At 37.7% G+C, this 19,884-nt stretch overlaps 1 protein-coding gene across 5 annotated transcripts in view; it reads left to right on the top strand.

Annotated features, from left to right (window-relative positions):
* The first annotated feature begins 8,457 nt into the window (after nucleotides 1-8,457).
* Nucleotides 8,458-19,884, top strand: part of LOC116248166 (uncharacterized) — a 37,114-nt gene continuing 25,687 nt past the window's right edge. For 4 of the 5 annotated variants that reach the window (XR_007572350.1, XM_031620808.2, XM_031620816.2 and 1 more), the window contains exons 1-7: nucleotides 8,458-8,596; nucleotides 8,730-8,826; nucleotides 10,800-10,853; nucleotides 10,965-11,020; nucleotides 12,055-12,088; nucleotides 13,327-13,414; nucleotides 14,852-14,943. Coding sequence is in view for 4 of the 5 variants with exons in the window: in XM_031620808.2 (XP_031476668.1) it covers nucleotides 8,541-8,596; nucleotides 8,730-8,826; nucleotides 10,800-10,853; nucleotides 10,965-11,020; nucleotides 12,055-12,088; nucleotides 13,327-13,414; nucleotides 14,852-14,943 (477 nt within the window). In the remaining variant the exon portion in view is untranslated. The remainder of the gene's footprint in view (nucleotides 8,597-8,729; nucleotides 8,827-10,799; nucleotides 10,854-10,964; nucleotides 11,021-12,054; nucleotides 12,089-13,326; nucleotides 13,415-14,851; nucleotides 14,944-19,884) is intronic. The other variant, XM_031620833.2, reaches the window with a different exon arrangement.

Below are 19,884 nucleotides of genomic sequence, written 5' to 3' on the forward strand. Positions count from 1 at the left end.
CATGCAGAGAATCTAGAGATTGACGTGAATGTTGATGGATATTGATCACAGACATGGAGTTACTTTCCAAGGGAGATGGTGACCAGAAAGGTAGAACACTATAATTGTAATGGATGTGGGGTCTCAAAATGAGGTGACAAGGAGCGAGTCAGTTCAATTGCAAATTTTCATTTTGAAATATTCTACTTCGCAATTTGTGCCTTCAGGACTCCATGTTACATTTCCAAATCAAACTTCTATATCTTCTGTGCCTTTAGTAACCACATGTCATATGATGACTGATGCAGTTTGTGACACCATGTTGGTCTATGGGTCATGGAGGTTTGGTGAATCTACCTCTTATAGTTCTGTTAACCTAAAATGCTGCCACTGCCATGGTCAAAGTTAGTGTGTTGTTATGGTCTCTTTGTTATTATTTTATTTTTTCACTATCCTTGTTATAATTTTCTGTTGGGATTTCTCCCCTTTATGCATATACAAAACTAAACGTATATACCCTAAAACAGGATCATGCTCATGCTAAATTATTGAAATAAACAAAACCTTAAACTGAAGCGAAAGCATACCTGAATCCATCTGAAGTGCACGGACAGTAGATCGCGGTAGGATCTTCCACGGTAAGTGCAGTGCACGTTAGGTCTCTCTCAGATGGGGAAGAGAAAACCCTAGAAACCAAAAGCAACTGTTCTCACGACTCCAGGGACCACTACCATTATATAATGAGGACAATTATAGATTCGACCCATCAAAGAGTCCGTAATTACGTACTGGTATCTATACATTTCAAAATTACCCCATACCATCTAAAATGACGTAATATCCAAAATGCAATCACTTAAGCGGATATTTACGTTAAGACAGCTATAATGTTTGAAATTTCTTATAGACATATGCCGGCCCACCAAATGATCTTACAATCTCCCACTTTGGCCAAATATGTCTTTATACATTCAGACATTACATAAAACCTTAGAAGCTCATAACTGCTATCTTATTAAACGTCATTTTCACCAATCTCGTCCATGATCATATCAACACAGAACCAAAGCGGCTTTCGTTATAATAAAATTAGCTAAACCTTCAATGATCACAAATCTTAACATAATCAATGACATAGATCTGATATGGATGTATAGTATGAGAATTACATGCAATGTGATTACAACATGTCTATTCTCAATTGGTCCAACTTTAAAACCTTATGGAGATCAAAACACAAACACATAAACACAGAATGGAACCAAAGAACTTTAAACTTTATTCTGCAGAAAAAACTGAATATGTGTCCATGCATAAGAGCAAACAAAATACAAACTCCTACTAAATCAGCACATCATCCAATGATAACACCTCCATATGAACAACATGTTCGTGAAAGACCTTATGTGTTAAACCCTTAGTAAGCGGATCCGCAATCATAGAGTTTGTCCCAATATGCTCTAGACACCTGACCATTCTGTATCCTCTCTTTAACAGCCCAAAAAACTTAATGTCGATGTGCTTCGACTTTGACAAACTGTGGTTGATTAGAGTACATGATTGTTGAATTATTGTCACATAATAACTTTAGTGGTTTTTCTACACCATACATAATGCGCAGCCCCGTGACAAAATTCCACAATCATAAAATATGATTGGATGCCTTGTAACATGCTATGCTACTGTCTTGGCACCCAGTAAAGTCAGAATCTAAATACCCAATGATCTCCTACTGGTCTGACTTCCTGTATATGAGCATAAAACCTTTTGTTTTTTGTAAGTCCCTCAATACCCTTTTGGCTGCTTTCTAACGATCCATACCAGGATCACTTAAGTATCTGCATAACATTCTAACAATAAATGCAATATCCGGACGAGTACAAACCTGAGCATACATAAGGCTTCCCACAACATACAAATAGGAAATCCTTTCCATTTCCTTAGATTCGATTTCACATTTAGGGCACTGTTTGAGACAAAACTTGTCTCCTTTAGCAACTGGAGTATTTCCTGGTTTACAATCCTTCATGCCATATCGCTGAAGCACCTTATCAATGTAGGCCTTTTGTCATAATCCAAGAATACCCCGAGAACAATCTCGAAATATTTGGATCCCCAAAACAAAAGATGCACAACCAAGATCCTTCATGTCAAACTTTGTTGACAAAAATTTCTTAGTTTCATGCAATATGCCCACATCATTACTTGTCAGCAATATATCATTGACATATAGAACCAAAAAAATAAATTTATCCCCACTAAACTTATGGTATACACATTCATCAACCATATTGGTCTCAAAGCCAAATGAAACTATAGCTTGATGAAATTTGTAATACCACTGACGGGAAGCTTGCTTTAGCCCATAGATGGATTTCTTAAGTTTGCAGACCATTTTCTTTGCATTTCCTAAAACAAAGTTTTCTGGTTGCACCATATATATCGTTTCATCAATGTCTCCATTTAGAAACACTGTCTTTACATCCATCTGATGCAGCTCTAAGTCAAAATGAGTCACAAGTGCCATTATGGTCCTGAAAGAGTCTTTCGACGAAACTGGAGAGAAAGTCTCTGTATAATCAATGTCTTCCTTTTAGTAAAGCTCTTTGCAACAAGACGTGCCTTATACCTTTTGATGTTTCCTAATGAATCCCTCTTGGTTTTAAATATCCATTTACAACCAATGAGTTTCACATCTTCAGGCAAGGGAACAACATCCCATACGTCATTGTCCATCATGGACTTTATTTCATCACTCATGGCATCTATCCACTTATGAGATTTGGAACTCTTTATTGCTTGTTGGAAGTTAATAGGATCATCTTCCATTAAGCCCATATCAACATCATGTTCTTGAAGATAGACAAAATCATTTGAAATTGTATTTCTCCTCTCTCTAGTGGATCTCCTCAGTGGCACTTCTACTTGATTTTCTTGATGTTGTAGAGTTTGTTCTTCAGTAGGGAGATCGACATCATTGCCTTCTTCTGAATATGTTGATGAAACAATGGCAGAAATGAATACCTGACTATTGCTTACAACATCTGTATGAGTGGACTCAGGTCCCTCTTCAAAGACAATGTTTCTAACCTGATCACCTCCCCCAAACTCAATATCCTCAAAAAAATGGGCATTTCCCGTTTCAAAGAAGGACTTACTGGATGAATTATAAAACTTATAACCCATTGACCTTTCAGAATACCCAACAAAGTAACAGCTAATCGTCTTATAATCCAGTTTTCTTTCGCTTGGCCTATATGGCCTTGCTTCAGCTGGACATCCCCAAATATGAAAATGCCTTATACTAGGCGTTTTGCCTGTCCACAATTCATATAGGGTTTTTGGTACTGCTTTTGATGGCACTCTATTTAGAATATAAGTTGCAGTCTTTAATGCCTCTCCCCAGAGGGACTCTGGTAATGTAGAATGATTAATCATACTCCTTACCATATCCATAAAAGTCATGTTTCGTCTCTCAGCTACACCATTCATTCTGGGAGAACCCGGCATGGTGTATTGAGGGACTATACCGCATTCCTCTAGGTACTTAGCGAAAGGCCCTGAACGTTGTTCACCTGATCCATCAAATCTACCATAGTATTCACCACCACGGTCAGATCTAACGGCTTTAATCATTTTGCCTAATTGATTCTCAACTTCGGCTTTAAATGACTTGAAAACGTCTAAGGATTGAGACTTCTCATGAATCAAATACAGGTAGCCATAACGAGAGTAATCGTCTATGAACGTAATAAAATATTGTTGTCCATTCCAACAAGCCGTAGGGAATGAACCACAAACGTCCATATGAATCAATTCTAAGACGTCTGAAGCTCTACTTGCACCTGTTTTCTTAATGTTTATTCATTTTCCCTTTATACATTCAATGCAAACATTAAAGTCTGCAAAATCAAGGGACTCAAGAATTTCATTTGACATAAGCCTTTTATTCTCTTTTCAGAGATATGACCTAAGCGCCTATGCCATAACATAGCAGAATTCTCATTGGCCAATTGTCCTTTAGTACCACTAGACGTAACATGCAAGGTCTCATGATATGAAGCAACTGTATCAAGCAAATAGAGGTTATCGCTACTAGATAAAGAACCAGTGGCAATCAAATTTGAGTGCATAAACAACTTAAATTTACTTCCTCCAAATGAATAATAGTGACCAAATTTGTCTAATGAGGAAATAGAATCTAAATTTCGTCTAAAAGACGGCACTACATAAACTTCTGTCAAATTCAAATAACAACCAGTCTTTAACAATAACCGAAAATCTGCTATGGCTTCAACTTTTGCCTTCTTGCCATCGCTCACATAGATGAATCTTTCAGCATCATTTGGCATTCGACAATTTAGGCAGCCTTGCATAGAGACACTTATGTGAGTAGTAGCACCTGAATCTACTCACCAAGTGTTTCCGGGTACTGAAGTTAAATTAACCTCAAAACAAACCAAAGTGAGAAGTTTACTCTTCTTTTCACGTCATGCGTGAAACTTAATACAATCCTTCTTTATATGACCCTCACCCTTACAAAAGAAGCAGCCTAATAGGCATTCCTTATGCTTCTTCTGTTTCTTAACAGATGATTGGTCAACAGCAACTTCCTTAACAGTCTTTCTTTTCTTACTTATAAGAATCGAATCATTCATCTCAGTAATAGTACTCAAATTTGCAAATATCATGGAAGCAGAATTCACTGTACAAAGAACAAACCAAAGCATGCTCACAATCAATACATGTACAAAGATGAAATAACAAATATAAATGAATTTAAATACAATGGCCCAAAACCCATCACAAGGTACCGGTGCAACGTTAATATCCAATCTTTGGATTGAAATACTAACTACAAGTGGTATTCTTGATCAACAATGAATATAGATAATTAACCCTGTCAAACAACGAGCCCATCTTTGGATTGACTCATTATCCACATGGAAACCTGAAAAATTATCACATATTCATTGCCATGTATACTTAAACCTGACCAAACAACAATCCTCCTTTGGGTTGATCATTGCTCGCATGGATCAAATATACTATCATCTAATGTTCAAAACAGACAAGTTCGTACAACAGAGGTCACTTTGGCGACATATAGATACAAACTTACTCATTTCGAATAACAGACATGGCCAAAGATCAAATTCATAATCCAAACATTCATCTAAAGTACACCCACAACTTTAATGACATGCAAAAACATGATACATAAATTAAAGTTGAATAAAACATTGTCCCTACATTGAATCCAAAACTAAAATGATTCAATGAAATGGTCCCAAAAGAGTCCAAAATTTTATAAACCGGTACCAAAAAAAACGCGCTTAAGTGCGTCAAGAACCACTGAATCGGCCTTAAAAAGGCCCGTATCGTTCTTAAACCACAACTAAAACACCCACATGGCCCTAAATAGGGCTGAACCGGTCTAAAAATTGGACGAACCGGTAAAAAAGTAGACCGTATCGGTTCTAAAACCCACTGAACCGGTTAAAATAGGCTAAAATCAGTTCAAAAACTGTACGAACCGGTCTTAAAAGGTCCGAATCGGGTTCAAAATGAACGAACCGGTTCTAAAACTGAATGAACCGGTTCTATTTTTAAAAAAAAGGCCGTATGGATACGGGTCGGGTCCGATCTAAAAAATCAAACGCGGGCTGGCGGGCGAGCGGGCGATTTTTTTTTATGGATCTGGATCGGGTCTGTCAAGACCCGACCCACTGTCTCCCGCTCGACGGCACGCAGGCAGCGAGACCGCCGCTCGCCCTGCCAAGCACCGAACGGCAGGCGAACGGCGTAACCGCCTCCGGGGGGCTAGGGTGGGCGCCGGCAGGTGGTACGGCGCTGTCCGGCGACGGGGAACTCCGCCGGCGGTGGAGATATGGAGGTGGGCACCGGAATCGGGCGAAGCCCTTTCTCCCGCTCCTCTGCCCTCCTTTGTTTGTTCCTTCAAAAAATAGACAGAGAAAACGAGCAGAGGTGTGTGAGCGCCGACCATCGCCCGAACCGGCGTGCGCTGCCCGCCGTGCCGCCAAAACGGCTGGCCCCAGCCGTTGCCCCTCTCTGTCGTCGCCTCCCCTTTTGTGTCTTCTTCTTCTTTCGTGGTTGCGACAGAAGCCCGACGGCTTCTGTCGCCCACGACCACAGGCTCAACAGCCGGTGGGTCACACCGCCCCTTCCGGTGATAGTGACCTCGCTTGCCGTTTCCCCTCCCTTTGTCCCTTTCTCTGGTTGCGAAGGAAGCCGACGGCTTCCATCGCGTAGAGGTCGTCACCCCCTTTCCTGTTGTTTTTTTTTTCTTCTTTTTTTTAACTCGCAGCCAAGAACAGGAAGAATCGAACGAGAAGACGCACAACATCATCCAAAAAATTCAACGATTTAACGAAGAACATGAGCTCTGATACCAAATGTTGGAATTTCTCCCCTTCATGCATATACAAAACTAAACGTATATACCCTAAAACAGGATCATGCTCATGTTAAATCATTGAAATAAACAAAACCTTAAACTGAAGCGGAACCGTACCTGAATCCATCTGAAGTGCGCGTCAGGTCTCTCTCAGATGGGGAAGAGAAAACCCTAGAAACCAAAAACAAGTGTTCTCACGACCCAAGGACCACTACCATTATATGAGGACAATTACGGATTCGACCCATCAAAGAGTCCGTAATTGCGTACTGGCGTCTATACATTTCAAAATTACCCCATACCATCTAAAATGACGTAATATCCCAAAATGTAATCACTTAAGCGGATATTTACGTTAAGACAGCCATAATGTCTGAAATTCCTCATAAACATATGCCGGCCCACCAAATGATCTTACATTTCCTTGATTGAAATCTTAATTCATATTCTCAGAAAAATTGACAGTTTGAGAATTGAAGTTCTCTTTATTCCCGAATATATGAAGTTGAGTTTGTTTGTGTTGTGTGCTTTGGTTCGAGCCTTAAGGACCCATGCTGCAGTAATAGTTAACGTTATCGAGCTTGCTTAAACAAGATAGACGAGTTTAACAAGCTTCAACGACACTCAACAAGTTAATGAACGGCAAGTTATTGTAAAGCTTGGAAAAGAATTAAGCTATTAGCTCATTGAGCTGAGCTCGAGCTTAACATTCAACTGCCAACTCGAGCTTGGCATTGACTCATAAAATGATAAAGCTCGAGCTCAGCTCAAACTCGAGGTGAACGAAATTAAATTAAATTGGAGCTAAAACGAAAAAACTATGTGTATTGAATATTAGGGCACTGAAAACGGAGTCCATTGCACACGGAGGACAAATTCCAAGTGTTTGTAGCCACAGTGCTTTGAATATTGGGATGGTTAGATTTGTCATGGTTTTTGTAATGAAGGTTATTTACACAATAGTAGTTCTGCATTTTGCTGAAGTAACAGGGCGAGTTCGTTGCACTTTGTGCCTAGTATTACAGTTGCATTTAATGTGGCCTTTGCATGCATTATCATATTTAGAAATGAGAGCATTACCATTATATTGCATGACAAAAGCAATTGATTCCTTTTTCTTCCGACAGACCAATCAGATACGTGTGCACACGTTCAGGCTTTTCATATATAATATTTTTGAAGGACACCCACGTTTGTTTTTTGAGATATGTGAATCCACTAAAACATGGGGTTGGAAGTATGACCGGTGTGGGCAAGCGGAGAAGCTGATATGTGCGGTAAGTTCTTTTAACATAATTTTTGTTAATATATTAGTGAATAATTTCTTCAAACTTTAGGCATTCCTTAATTTACAAAAGAAACATGGAGATGGGATCTGATGCTACAAACATGGAGAACAAAAAAAAAAAAAAGATTGATTATTGAAAAAATAAAGGAAAAACATGCCAGCGGTTTGTTGATTGTATAAATAACTGTTTTTCTTCCCTTCTCCTTATTATAATAATAATACTATGACAATGAGGTTGGGCAACGGGCTGGCCTTACCCTATTCAAACTTGGGATCGAACCGGCCCATGGCACATGCCTGCCTGCTGCCCTAGCCTCAGCCCTGAGCCGGACCATCGAGGTCTATGCCTATGCCCTCCCCGTCTCGATCATTTAAAATATATACATCTAACATACATACGACATTTATAATGAAAAATATAAAAAAATATATACCAGCCCGGCCGGTACACCCTGTGGCCCCTTTTCAATGTTCAGACTAGCCTTGGCTTGAGCTCAGTACACGAAAACTCGTTTATCTGGCCCGACACCCACTCTTACTCATCGACCACTAAAAAACTCGAACTTCAACATTCAATATTTTCCTGAAGTATGATTTCAAGATTAAATGAAATTTCCCCTCTTCCACTTTTTCTAAAAAAAAAAAAAAAAATTCTCCGAAGTTTGGTGTGTAGTTAAAAAGTTAACCAAATCTGCCGCCTCCGAGTACGGAGGTGGTGCGTAGCATAGGTTTCGCTGTGGACCCCATCCCGCGGCGGGAAAGAATCGATGACCCTGAGTCTTGCCATTTCCCTCCAAAAACGTTTGTCGTTCTTGAACTCACTCTCTTCCTCGTCTCCTTCCCGTTCCCAACCTAATGGAGAATTTCGTGATTCGCGAGAGCTCGCCACCCAAAGGAAGACCGCATGCCGGGTATGTAATGCGCTCTTCTTTTTTTTCATGGGTCGTGTCTCCCAAAGGTTTCCCATACACCGCGATCCTGCCCTCCTTTTGATGTCCATTGTTTTGTGGTGGGGATGTTGTGCTCACGTCTTTGGAATTCCAGGCTGCGGTGGAAGCGGAGCATGGTCGAGATCTCGGGGTGGTGTCCGAGGAAGTATCGCCACGAACTGTCGGCTCTTTTGCATCAATCCTATTCTGAGGTGATTGCTCCTTTGGATCATTAGATTCTTTTGCGCGTTCAATTTTTCCTGTCTAATTGGTTTGGTAGATACCTTCTTTGGTAATAGCCCATTTGTAAGGCGTTAGGAAGATGAACCAAAATCAAGGGATTCTCAGCAACCTACGGATTGATAGAAGGAAATGAAATTTGTATGAATCTTGTTCTTGGTGATCTTATCTAGACCCTTTTATGCTTGTTTCTATGCTGGTTGAACTTACTACTTGGGATGTGAGATTGTGGATTTGTTAGAATCTCTGTTTTTGATAAAAGTGTTTGGACACGTTCTTTATCTGAAATGGTTTATCATTGGAGATATATTCCGGGTGGGGGGTGAGGGGGATGATCATCATATGCCTGCTTCAAGGGTTTGAGCATTTTTTAGCTATTTTGGAGAGTATTATGTTGGAGCAGTTCATAATGACATGAATATAATTATAGACATGGACATGAAACAAAACATGACGTCCATATAAAAATTGGAGCGTGGTAAAAACTATTCTTTGGATACTTTAATTTGTATGATTTGAGATTGCTATCAAGATTTTCTTTTAAATATCATAACTTTTTATTTATTTTATGTATGTATACATTCTTTTAAATGGTAAAAACTAAAATACGGACTTCCCTACACGGGTATACACATGTTAATGGTTTTTATCAAGTTTCAATAGGCACATAGACTTTTTAAATGTTCTTGATGAAATATAAACATTAAAGAACAAAGGTAGGGAAGTGATTTATGCCACTAGTGTTAAATATTCCTTCATCTAGGCTGTGAATTGTAAAGAGTACTAAATGAAAAACCACCTTTAGCATCCTCTTTGTCCTGCCTAATAAATTATGGTGGAACTGCAACTCTAGAACCTATCCATCTAAATGCTCAGAAAGATCTTGACTCTTTATAAAAGGAATGATTTGTCTTGTCCAAGTTAGACAATTTGAGCAGTTGAGTTTTTGAGACAAGTTGGTTGAAAAAATTGGAGGAAAGACCAAGTAGAATAATCCATAGCTAGAAAAGAAGTATGGCACACTGAATGAACTAAACCAAGGAATGGAGAAAATGAGTGGAACAAAAGAAAAATCAGAAAACTCAACTAGGTGGACTGGGCAAAGGGTCAGGTTGGAAGAAATAAGAAATACAAACTAGATGCAATTTAAATAGATTTCATTCAGGAGGAAATGATTCAGATTTGATTAGATAGATGCTTAGAGACAACTCAACCATGTGATAAGGGAAGAGAATATGAAATCCAAATAGAAGGGAGAAAAATATTCTAGACTTGGCAATGTTTGATTTTTTGGGTGATACCTTTTGGAAAAAAATGCAGCTTCTCAAAGATAGAGAAAGGACAAGAGACATGATATGAATTCACAGCCGCAATGTGAGGCACAAAGCCGCAATTTATTAACCTTATATGAGGGTTAATCCACACACAATAATACAGTAATACTTTTGGTTTGTAACATGTTTTACTCAAGTAACATAAACATGTAGATCTCAATCATGTTTGAGCTGGTCTCCCAATTCAGACATGTCATGTTTCAACAGTCATCCCTAACAAGGATTATCAGTGCATACAAACCCTCAGTGACGGGTTTGAGGCTTGCAGTTGCAGCCTACTGGATTACTGATATGAAGATATTTGTCTCATAAACAAATCACCTAGTAGTCATGGTTCTGCTTTTGAAACTGCTTTAAGGTTGCAACAAGCTTTGCTACTTTTAACTGCCAAGAACAACATGGTCAAATATTTCCTAATGGTCACTGCCCTATCCAAAGTTATATGATTGTCTGCTTTTCTTTACATCATTGTTATTTTTGATACCTGATATGGCTGTCTATTCAGTATTGTCAGTATTCTATTTCTTGTAGTCACCCTTGCTGTTATTTGCTTATCCTATCTATTAAATTGATATGTTTCACATCTAAATAACTTTGTTATCATGTGCAAGATAGGAGCTTTCAGCCATTCATACACAATTGGTGGACAGGTCTGTTTGACCCAGGTACTAAGATTAAAGAATCTTTTGGTTGCTACTTCTCTCCCTTTCCTACCTTCTTTATTACCTCTTCATAAAATAAAAAAATCATTTCGAAATGTTTTTTGTGGCATGCAGTTGGATTTTACATCACGCAATGTAGCAGTGGATGTTGAGCCAACCAGCATGCAAAGGTAAGTAGATAACTTTTCACTCTCATGTTTTTTTGAACTCATTCAGGCTGTATTATGCTAATCACATGCTTCCTCTTCTGCTATTTGAAAGAAGGTTGAAGCTTCTCTCATGATCACATATATCAATCTGTATGTGTCTATGGAGTTAACTAGTTAATAACTTAATAGCAAGCAGCTAAATGATCTGGTTAGTTGGTATCTACCTAGACCTAGAGTAACTTAGCTAATTGAGAAGTGACTATATATATGCATGTGTGTATATGTGTGTGTGTGTGTGTCTCTCTCTCTCTCTTATATATATACATATATAGAGTTCAGTGCCGCCGTGTGTCGGCTGTTGCCGGATGGTTAAAATATAAAAACTTGTTGCTAGAAAACAGTCACTAAATTGGTATTAGCCATGTCATGATGCGGCAACCGTTTATGGTAACTTTAGCAACAATTTATAGTTTTTTTGGTTATGAAGTTTGAAATTTAGCCATCTGGCAAATATCCGGCATGGTAGCATTGACTTTTCCTACCCACACACACACACATATGTATATCACAATTATTCAGAAAATTATTCTTTAGAATATTTTAATTTTTTGAGGTTTCTTGCGTTTTAATATCCGGCATGGTAGCATTGACTTTTCCTACCCACACACACACACACACACACACACACACACATATGCATTGACTTTTTTTAATTTTTTGAGGTTTCTTTAGAAAATTATTATGAACTTTATCCATGTTTTTATAAGAAAATAGTAGGAAACTCAAATTTTCATTTTTCCATTATTGTTCATACTTTTAAGTTCTCTAGATTTTCTTAAAAAAATTCTTGATTGATACTTGAAGAAAAACCTCACTGATAAAAACCCGAGGTCTATATATATATATATATATATATATATATATATCATGCATACTTACTACCACAATGTGCACATATGATAAACTCTAAAACCTTATTACATTGTCTTTTAATAGGTGAATGGGGTTATGTTTTTTCACCGCCTCTTTCATGTTATTGCTGTCTGTACTTGCAGGACTGGTATCTCTGGACTTGAATTTGACTCTAAGGTGAGTCTTTCTATGCTTTCAGAAAAAGAGAAAAGACCATATTATATTTCATTGCAGTTTTTTATCTCTATAATATTAAGCAGAGTAATTAGTGTACATTGCTCAATATTCTACTTTTGAATACACATCACAGGTATTGCCCTTAGGGTTTCATTAGATTGTCTCACCTGGTTGGTGGCAAGTTCCCTTTCAATTTTCTTTCCTTAGTAATCTTTGTTTCTTCTTACTGGATTAGTTTTGTTGAAGGAAAATATAATAAAAAGAGCACAATCAGTTGATAGTTGGCATCAAATGGTTAGTGTCCATTATTCCAGATGTTTAAATTTGGTTCTAAGGTGACATCATATTTTTTTCATTGTGAACATGTGATCAAGTGCAATTATGTCTTAGGAAGGCTAAAATGCAGAAATATTGAGAAATCATGTATTTCATTACAGTTCTCCAAGAATTGTAAAAGAAACATGGTTATCTACATGTTTTTTTCTTTCATTTTACCACTTTTAATTCTTCTTGTTACTTTGTCTACATGTCTGAGACTCTGAGCTTGCTTGTTTGCAGGATTATAACAGGCCCTTATAGCCATCTGTATAGCCAATAGATTTGCATTTGCAAGCTTTATCACAAAATTATTACACACAGAATTGTCTATGTGTACATAATTCATTATAATTGGAATGAGCACCAGACAATACAAAATAAGGCAGGTTATTACCTAAAACTGTCATGGGGAACCAATTTATAAGACAACTTAATGGTAAGATTTTTCTATACATAGGCCAATGAGAAAATTACTATTATGGACATTACATTCTTATAAGAGGACGATACTTTCGCTCAGCTATACTAGTTTGTTGAGGTGAATGTGGGGAAGAAAGTAGGGATGGAATGGACACACCTATACAGAAAACAGTCAAATGCCTGTGTGAGAGTTCTAACAGACAAGGCTCTTCAAGATGCTGAAAAGTCTAAGTTTTATATTATATGTGATGATTTGTAGGTTGTCATTTGCTGGTCTTTATCATACTTATAAGAGATGGAGGTCTGGTTTTCTCTTTATCTGTGAAATGGAAAAACAAAACCCAAGCTGTGAAAGGATATACAATTTAGGCTGTTTGTGGTTCTCCTAAAGCATGTCTATGGAGTTCATGATCATATATGATGAGTTTCATGGACCTTTCTCTTTTCCTTTTCTTTGATGATTTTTTTTTAATTTCAAAATATTAATTGGGCCTTTTTAGGGGATTTATGTCGCATCTATAACAAAAGCTGGATGTTTGTCTGTCCATGATTTTGAATCCCTCTATTGCCAGACAAAGGTTCTCCCAAGTAAGCAAGCATAAGTTTGATTTCTTGTCTTATTTTTTTGGGTTGTTGAATCATGTAGGTAACTGTATTGTATATATACTTTGCCTACAGGCAAATTCTACTTCAACTTTAAGGAATGCTATGTCCCAATGTTTGAGTTCTTAAATAATGCTGCTACAATTTGCCTTGAAATATGTGTATACATGTATATATGTGTGTTCATGCATGCCTGCATTTATGTGTAGATACATGTGTGTGTGTGTATGTGCACACCTTGTATGTTTCTATTCACGTATGAGTGGATGTGTGTGCTCTATATGCATTAAATCCACTTCAAAATGGCAATGTGTAAGCCTCAACACTGACTTATTTATGCTTAGTCCTCATTTTAAAGATTTCTCATATTAGCATCCTTATTCCACCGTAACAGGTTCGGTGTCTTGTTGGCTGTTGCTTAAACCACTAGTGGAGTCTGTGATTAGTACAGAGGACTAGAGAAGAGCACATTGTCTTTCTGACTTTTCTTTTTCTTAATAATCCTTCCCTTCTTATGGGCCTTCTCTAATGCTTCCTTACCTTCTTCTTAGGTGCTTTAGGCTGAGTGCAAGGTAAGTCCTCTCCTAAGTTTACAAGGCTCACACTCTCCTAAAAGAATTCACAAAACTGCAGCACAAAGGTTTCACATACAAAGCGAACAACAATTCCAACAAACTGAATATTATTAAAAAATGCTTAACAAATGCAATTAAGTACAAAAAATTAAAAGATACAAAATTGACAAAATGTATGTATACATATTTAACACCCTCTCGAAGTTTGTGTGGTAGCTTCTGAATTCTGATGACCTGTCTGAGACAGACACTCAGAAAGACGTGAGGTTTCAGAGTGTTTGTCCATAACCACCGTGTTCATTTGAAGTGGACATGATGTCTAAGACCTTATTTTCAGTATTTTTTTTAGATGATGTAAAGAAGAAAGTGAGATATATTACATGCAAAGGCATAATTTGTTAACATAACGACAAAAAGTGCCAGCATGAATAATGTGTTAAATGTATAAATAAAATTTGATCTGCTTTATACATTTCATAAATTACAAAAGTTTTATTTATTTATTTTTTATAGGGGCAATCTCATAATATATTTTTGTCCAATTATTACGGCAGATAAATGCCTGCATCTCTTTTGTTTCTTGAATTGATTAGCAGGTTATAAACAGCAAGCAACCCTGCAGGCCATTAAATACCTCAAATGCTTTTGCTCAAGCACATGCACCCAAAAAGGATTTTCCACTATTTATATTTCCCATATCTTGCCAAAATATTAATTAAAGCTTTTAGAATAATAACGTTTGTGTTTTTGTCTTTTGTTTCGTTCTCCTTTGGAAAATATCAGCTCTTTTGAGGACATTTGTATTTTAAATGGAGCTGGGCATGACCTGTTTTTTTTTTGTTAACAGGTTCGCTTGATGATGGATCAAAAGAATTGTTGCATCTATCCGTTTCTCAGCAACTTGATGGTGTCAAATGGAATCAGGCTAATGAAGATGAGGTTATTGATATTATAATTTCTTGCTTTTGATATTATAATTTCTTGCTTTCTGTTACTTGGGTATACAATATGAGAATAAGCTTTTTCTCAAAGCTTGCAATCACAATTTTTCTCCAGCTGCGTGTAATGTGTGTAAACTGCAAATGCAACCATAGTCACAGAAAATGTGTGTGTGTTTTTTTTTAAAAACGCGATAAATTAAATGGCCGTTTAAAACAAAAAAAAATACTTTTTTGAAAAAAACGTTAAAAGCGAAAAAACTTGTTTTTAACCCATTTTTAATGCGTTTTTTTTCGCATTTTTTCACTTTTTTTAACTTTTTTCATTTTTTCAGTTTCTTAATGCCAAACAGTTTTTTTGTTTCCTATTTTTTTATTTGTTGCGAATCTACTTTATCTTTTGATGTTTGTGTTATTAGTTTCTCACTTATTTTATTTTTCCCTTATTTTTAGTTTTTTAAAATTTTAAAAAATTGCCCTTATTTTTCCTGTTTTTTTTTCAAGCTCGCCATATTATACCCGAGAAAAACCTCGCCGTTTGAAACTCCGAGACGTTATTTGTGACTATGTTGTAAAGCAACTATAGACCTAATGGGGAACTGATAAAACCTATCTTTCAATTGTACCTTGAAATTGGTGAATCTAGTTAGTTCAATTCTCTTTTGTTTGACATGTTTGTCTCAATCATGCCAATTTGGTAATTAACCACTTTCATTTAAGTATCTTGGGAGTCCAGGCTTATGACTTCTTATTTGGCAATATGTTTATTATGTGATTTATGCTACTAAATGAATCCTTGCGAAACCACAAAGTGTCAGTGTCGTGCATTAGACACTGGTGTTGACACTCACATGCACCATAGCTAGGGCACATGGTTTTTGTAGCATAGAACAGTGCTTAAAAACTTGCCGAGTCAACTCGTTGACTCGCCTTGGCTCGCCCCTACTGGGTCAACTCAGTAGGGGGGCTCGGTTTAAACAAAAACTTGGTAAGACTCAATAGAACTTGCCTTGGACTTAGTTTGACTCAGCCAAGTCACGAGTCAAGGAAGACTCGCCCGAATTCTGTTGAGTTTTGTATGTAGTGTAATACAAAAAAAAAAACTAAAATGTGCAAACGGGGTTTTGATTAATAAAAGCATGTTATAAAAAAGACGAAAACCTAAACCCTCGTTTGATTCTCTTCTTCTCAACGGCAAAAGACAAGGGAGAATGACATTGAACCCTCATCTACTGTTTCCATCCATATTTCCAGCTAGAATGGAGATTCTGACGTCTGCACCCGCGTCAATAGAAAAATCGGTTTCTCTGATATGTTATTCTTGTTTTCTCACTTTATTTTCCAACCTTTCTGTTTCCGAACGATTCGGATTGATTAACTTAACTCTTTTTAGTTTTTCCGGTCACCGCCATTCCGATGTGTTCTCTCTCTCTTTCCAGTATCTCTGTGTCCTCTTTCTTTTCTCCCTCTGTTGGTTCATACTCTTATGGAAGTATTCCCAAACTTGTCGCTCTCTCTCTATGTTTTTCTCTCTGCTCTCTTTTGCAGCCTTGCTCTGCTCCTGCCCCTTTCTCTCTGACTCTTTCTCTCTATTTATCTCTCCCTCCCTCTCAGCGGGGCTCTCTTTGTTCATAGTTCTCATTCTTTTCATGTTTCAACTGAATGCATATTCTGTTTCTCGTTTATTTCTTCTAATTCTCGTCATTGTTTAATTGATACGGTTCTACTATCAACCTGCTGTCTCTCCATTTTTTTATTTTTATCATTAGTTTCAACTGATGCATATTCTGTTTCTATGACTTCATTTGACATTAATTTGACTTGTTTTTTAATCATGTAAGAAAAGTTAAGTCATTTTACATTTTTTAAAATTAAAAAACAAGTTAAATATTGTTATCCTTTTTTAAAAAAGTTAACATAACCCGGTCGAAGCCACCGAGTTGACCCGCCGAGTCACGAGTCAAGATCAGCCAAGTCGATTCCTGAGTCACTGGGTTTTAAAACCTTGGCATAGAATGACAGAAAGTCTCAAATTTGAGGAGAAAAATCAGGTCTTATCTATGGAGAGCAATGTTCTAAACCTAGTGACTTGGGATTTCACTTGTCATTGATTCGTGATGCAACATCTCAACTCAGTAAGTTAGACTAGGTTTCGTTAACTACTGTTTTTGAAAGAAAATCAATATGTAACTTATCATTTAAACATAACGAATTTTTAGGTAACTTGCTTACTTGTATAATTCAGAGATAAGTCAATTACTGTTATCAAATTCCAGCCTGCATTTCTATCAATTAACAGAAGACTCATAGATAACTTAGGTTTGGGTTCATAAGCAGTGATTATCCTATCAGATCTTGCTTTTGCTATGGCTCTTTCACAGATGTTTTGCTAGCAGCAGTGTGTCTTGATCAATGTCTTATTTTTGTCAGGGGACTAGGTCCTTTATTTGATTGAAAGTTGAAACTAACTGCAGAATAGGTAAGGGATCTATGTGGATACAAGCCAAAGGTGAGCTGCTGCTGTTGATCAGGTTTTTCACATTGCTTTGCTTTCACGGGGCAGTTGATGAAGGAGCTTGCCTAAGAAAGGTTGCTAAGCAGCACAGGGGCATTTAGCTTATAGAGCAACCTAAGGTTCAGTGGGGGCATGCAGCCCCAAAGGTGGTAGCTGATCTTTCAATAGCTCATGCAAGTCATGGCAGCAGCAGGTTGAGGGTGACACAGTAGTTCATTAATGGCAGAGACAAAGTACCCATTTTAGGTACGGGTACGGTGACACGGGTACGTGGACCTTACTGAAGTACCCATGTGACTTAGGCGGTGGGAGAAGCAATGGCGACAATACTTGTTCAACAAAAAACAAAAAATCAGAACCTCGTTCGCTTTGATACCATGTTGAAATGTAGAATCGAGTAGTGCAATAGAAATTGAAGATGAATGTAACGTGGAAACCCTCGACTTGAGGGAAGAAAAACCACGAAGGGGATAGTTCTCGCGCCCACTAGCAGCCGGTATCTCTCTCTCTCTCAATTTTTCATGCGAATGAAAAAAATGGGTTACATGATACTTAAAAGGAATACATCAAGACAACGGGTCGGGCAAGATCCAGACCCGGACCCGAACAAACATACATGTCAACAATAAGAAACTAACCATTAAGCTACTTTATACTTGCAAACTTTAACATAAGTGAGTGTCAAACATCACAATAATTAATATTGATGATAAACGACCTATGTCATACAGATGCTGCATTTTCAGTGCAGCACCCGAGTTGACACAACTTGGGTGCGGGTGTGGATGCGGGTGCGGCTCCCAAGGCCAGTCAATGAGAATTGGGTGTGGCTGACCGCACCCGACCAAGATTGTTCGATTTTGGTGCGCACCTGACTCGGGTCAAACGTGAGTCAGGTGTGGTCAATCGTGTCAGTCTACATTTGTTTGTTTTTAGTTTTTTTTTTATCATTTGTTCACAAAACAAAAGGGGATTAGGGCTTCGACTTAGTCGAAAGCCCTTCATTTGCCCTTGACGTGCCTTGCTGTTGTGCGGCGATCATCACAGTTTGCCGGCAACATGAGACCGGCGTGCTATCTTCCAACAACTGGCGGCAACCTTCAACGCATTTCTAGCACAAGGCAGCCAGCGCAAGACCATCTGGTCCATCTCCGTTTGGCGTTTAGAAGCGCTGGCTGCTGGGTCTCCACCCAAATGTGTCAGAAATCAGCTACGAGTCTGCCATCCATCTAGTCGATTTCTTGCTGCCGCTTGCGTGTTTGTCTTTCATTGCTATTTCTCTTTAATTCGATTATTGTTTTTGTCGCCTTTGTCTTTTGGGGATGATGGCTACAACTCCATTTGGCATTTGCTCATATTTGCAGTGTGTTTTACCATTTTTCAGTTCTTTTTCATAATGTTCAGGATTTAATGATTATTTTCTGAAATGTGGAATTGTTTGATCGTTGTTTTCATAGTATGCACTATACATTCTTGAGTTTGACTGTTAAAGTGTTAATGTTTTTTACCTAGATCAGTTTTTTGTTTTGCTGCAATGATGGTTATACTGTTGTTTAATGTTTACTTGCTTAGCATGTTTTTCTGACTAATTTATGTTGGGTTTTGCTGTTTTTGATAGGGTCCATAATTTGATCTGTTTTGCTGCAATGACTGTTAGCACAGAATGTTTGTGTGTGTGTGTGTGTGTATGTATAATAGTAATAATAATAATCATAAATTACCTCGCCACACCTAGTCTTTTTGGAATGTGTCTCTCTGGCACCGGCTCCGGCACCCGCACCCTGCACCTATGTGACATAGTAAACAACTAATCAACTCATTTAACATAATTTTCGTAAAACTGATCCTGCTATTGAGTTGATGCAGTGAGAGGCTGAGCGGAGCTGAGTCAGCGGAGTCATTTTTAAACATTGGTAGAGAGGAACAGGGAGGATAATTTCAAAATTGGGCTTGAAACTAGACATGTCTGTTCCAAGTGAATTAGATGTGGCCTAATCATTTCATTATATATATACTTATATAGCGCCTAAGTCACATGGATACTTCAATAAGGTCCATGTACCCGTGTTGCCATACCCGTATCGAAGGTGGATACTTGAACACACTTGGGTACTTTTTAGATCAAATCCTATCCAAACTGTTTAATTTTACATGATTTAATTTTTTCTAACCTAGTTTTCATTTTGTTTTTAGAGTTATTGTTCATTAACATGCAATGTTTTTATTTAAAATCACTTGTTTATTTAATTGTTGCTGTCATTTTGATTTTTTTGTGTGTTATTTTGCGTGTATACATATTCATATCTTGTCGTACCCTCGTACCCGCTTTTTCTAAAGTTTGTCGTGTCCGTACTCGTATTTCTGTACCCTTACCAGAGTCGTACCCGTACCCATGTGACTTAGATATAAGGTTGACAATATTCTCGA

The sequence above is a fragment of the Nymphaea colorata genome, chromosome 1 (assembly GCF_008831285.2).
Source record: "Nymphaea colorata isolate Beijing-Zhang1983 chromosome 1, ASM883128v2, whole genome shotgun sequence".
NCBI lineage: Eukaryota > Viridiplantae > Streptophyta > Magnoliopsida > Nymphaeales > Nymphaeaceae > Nymphaea > Nymphaea colorata.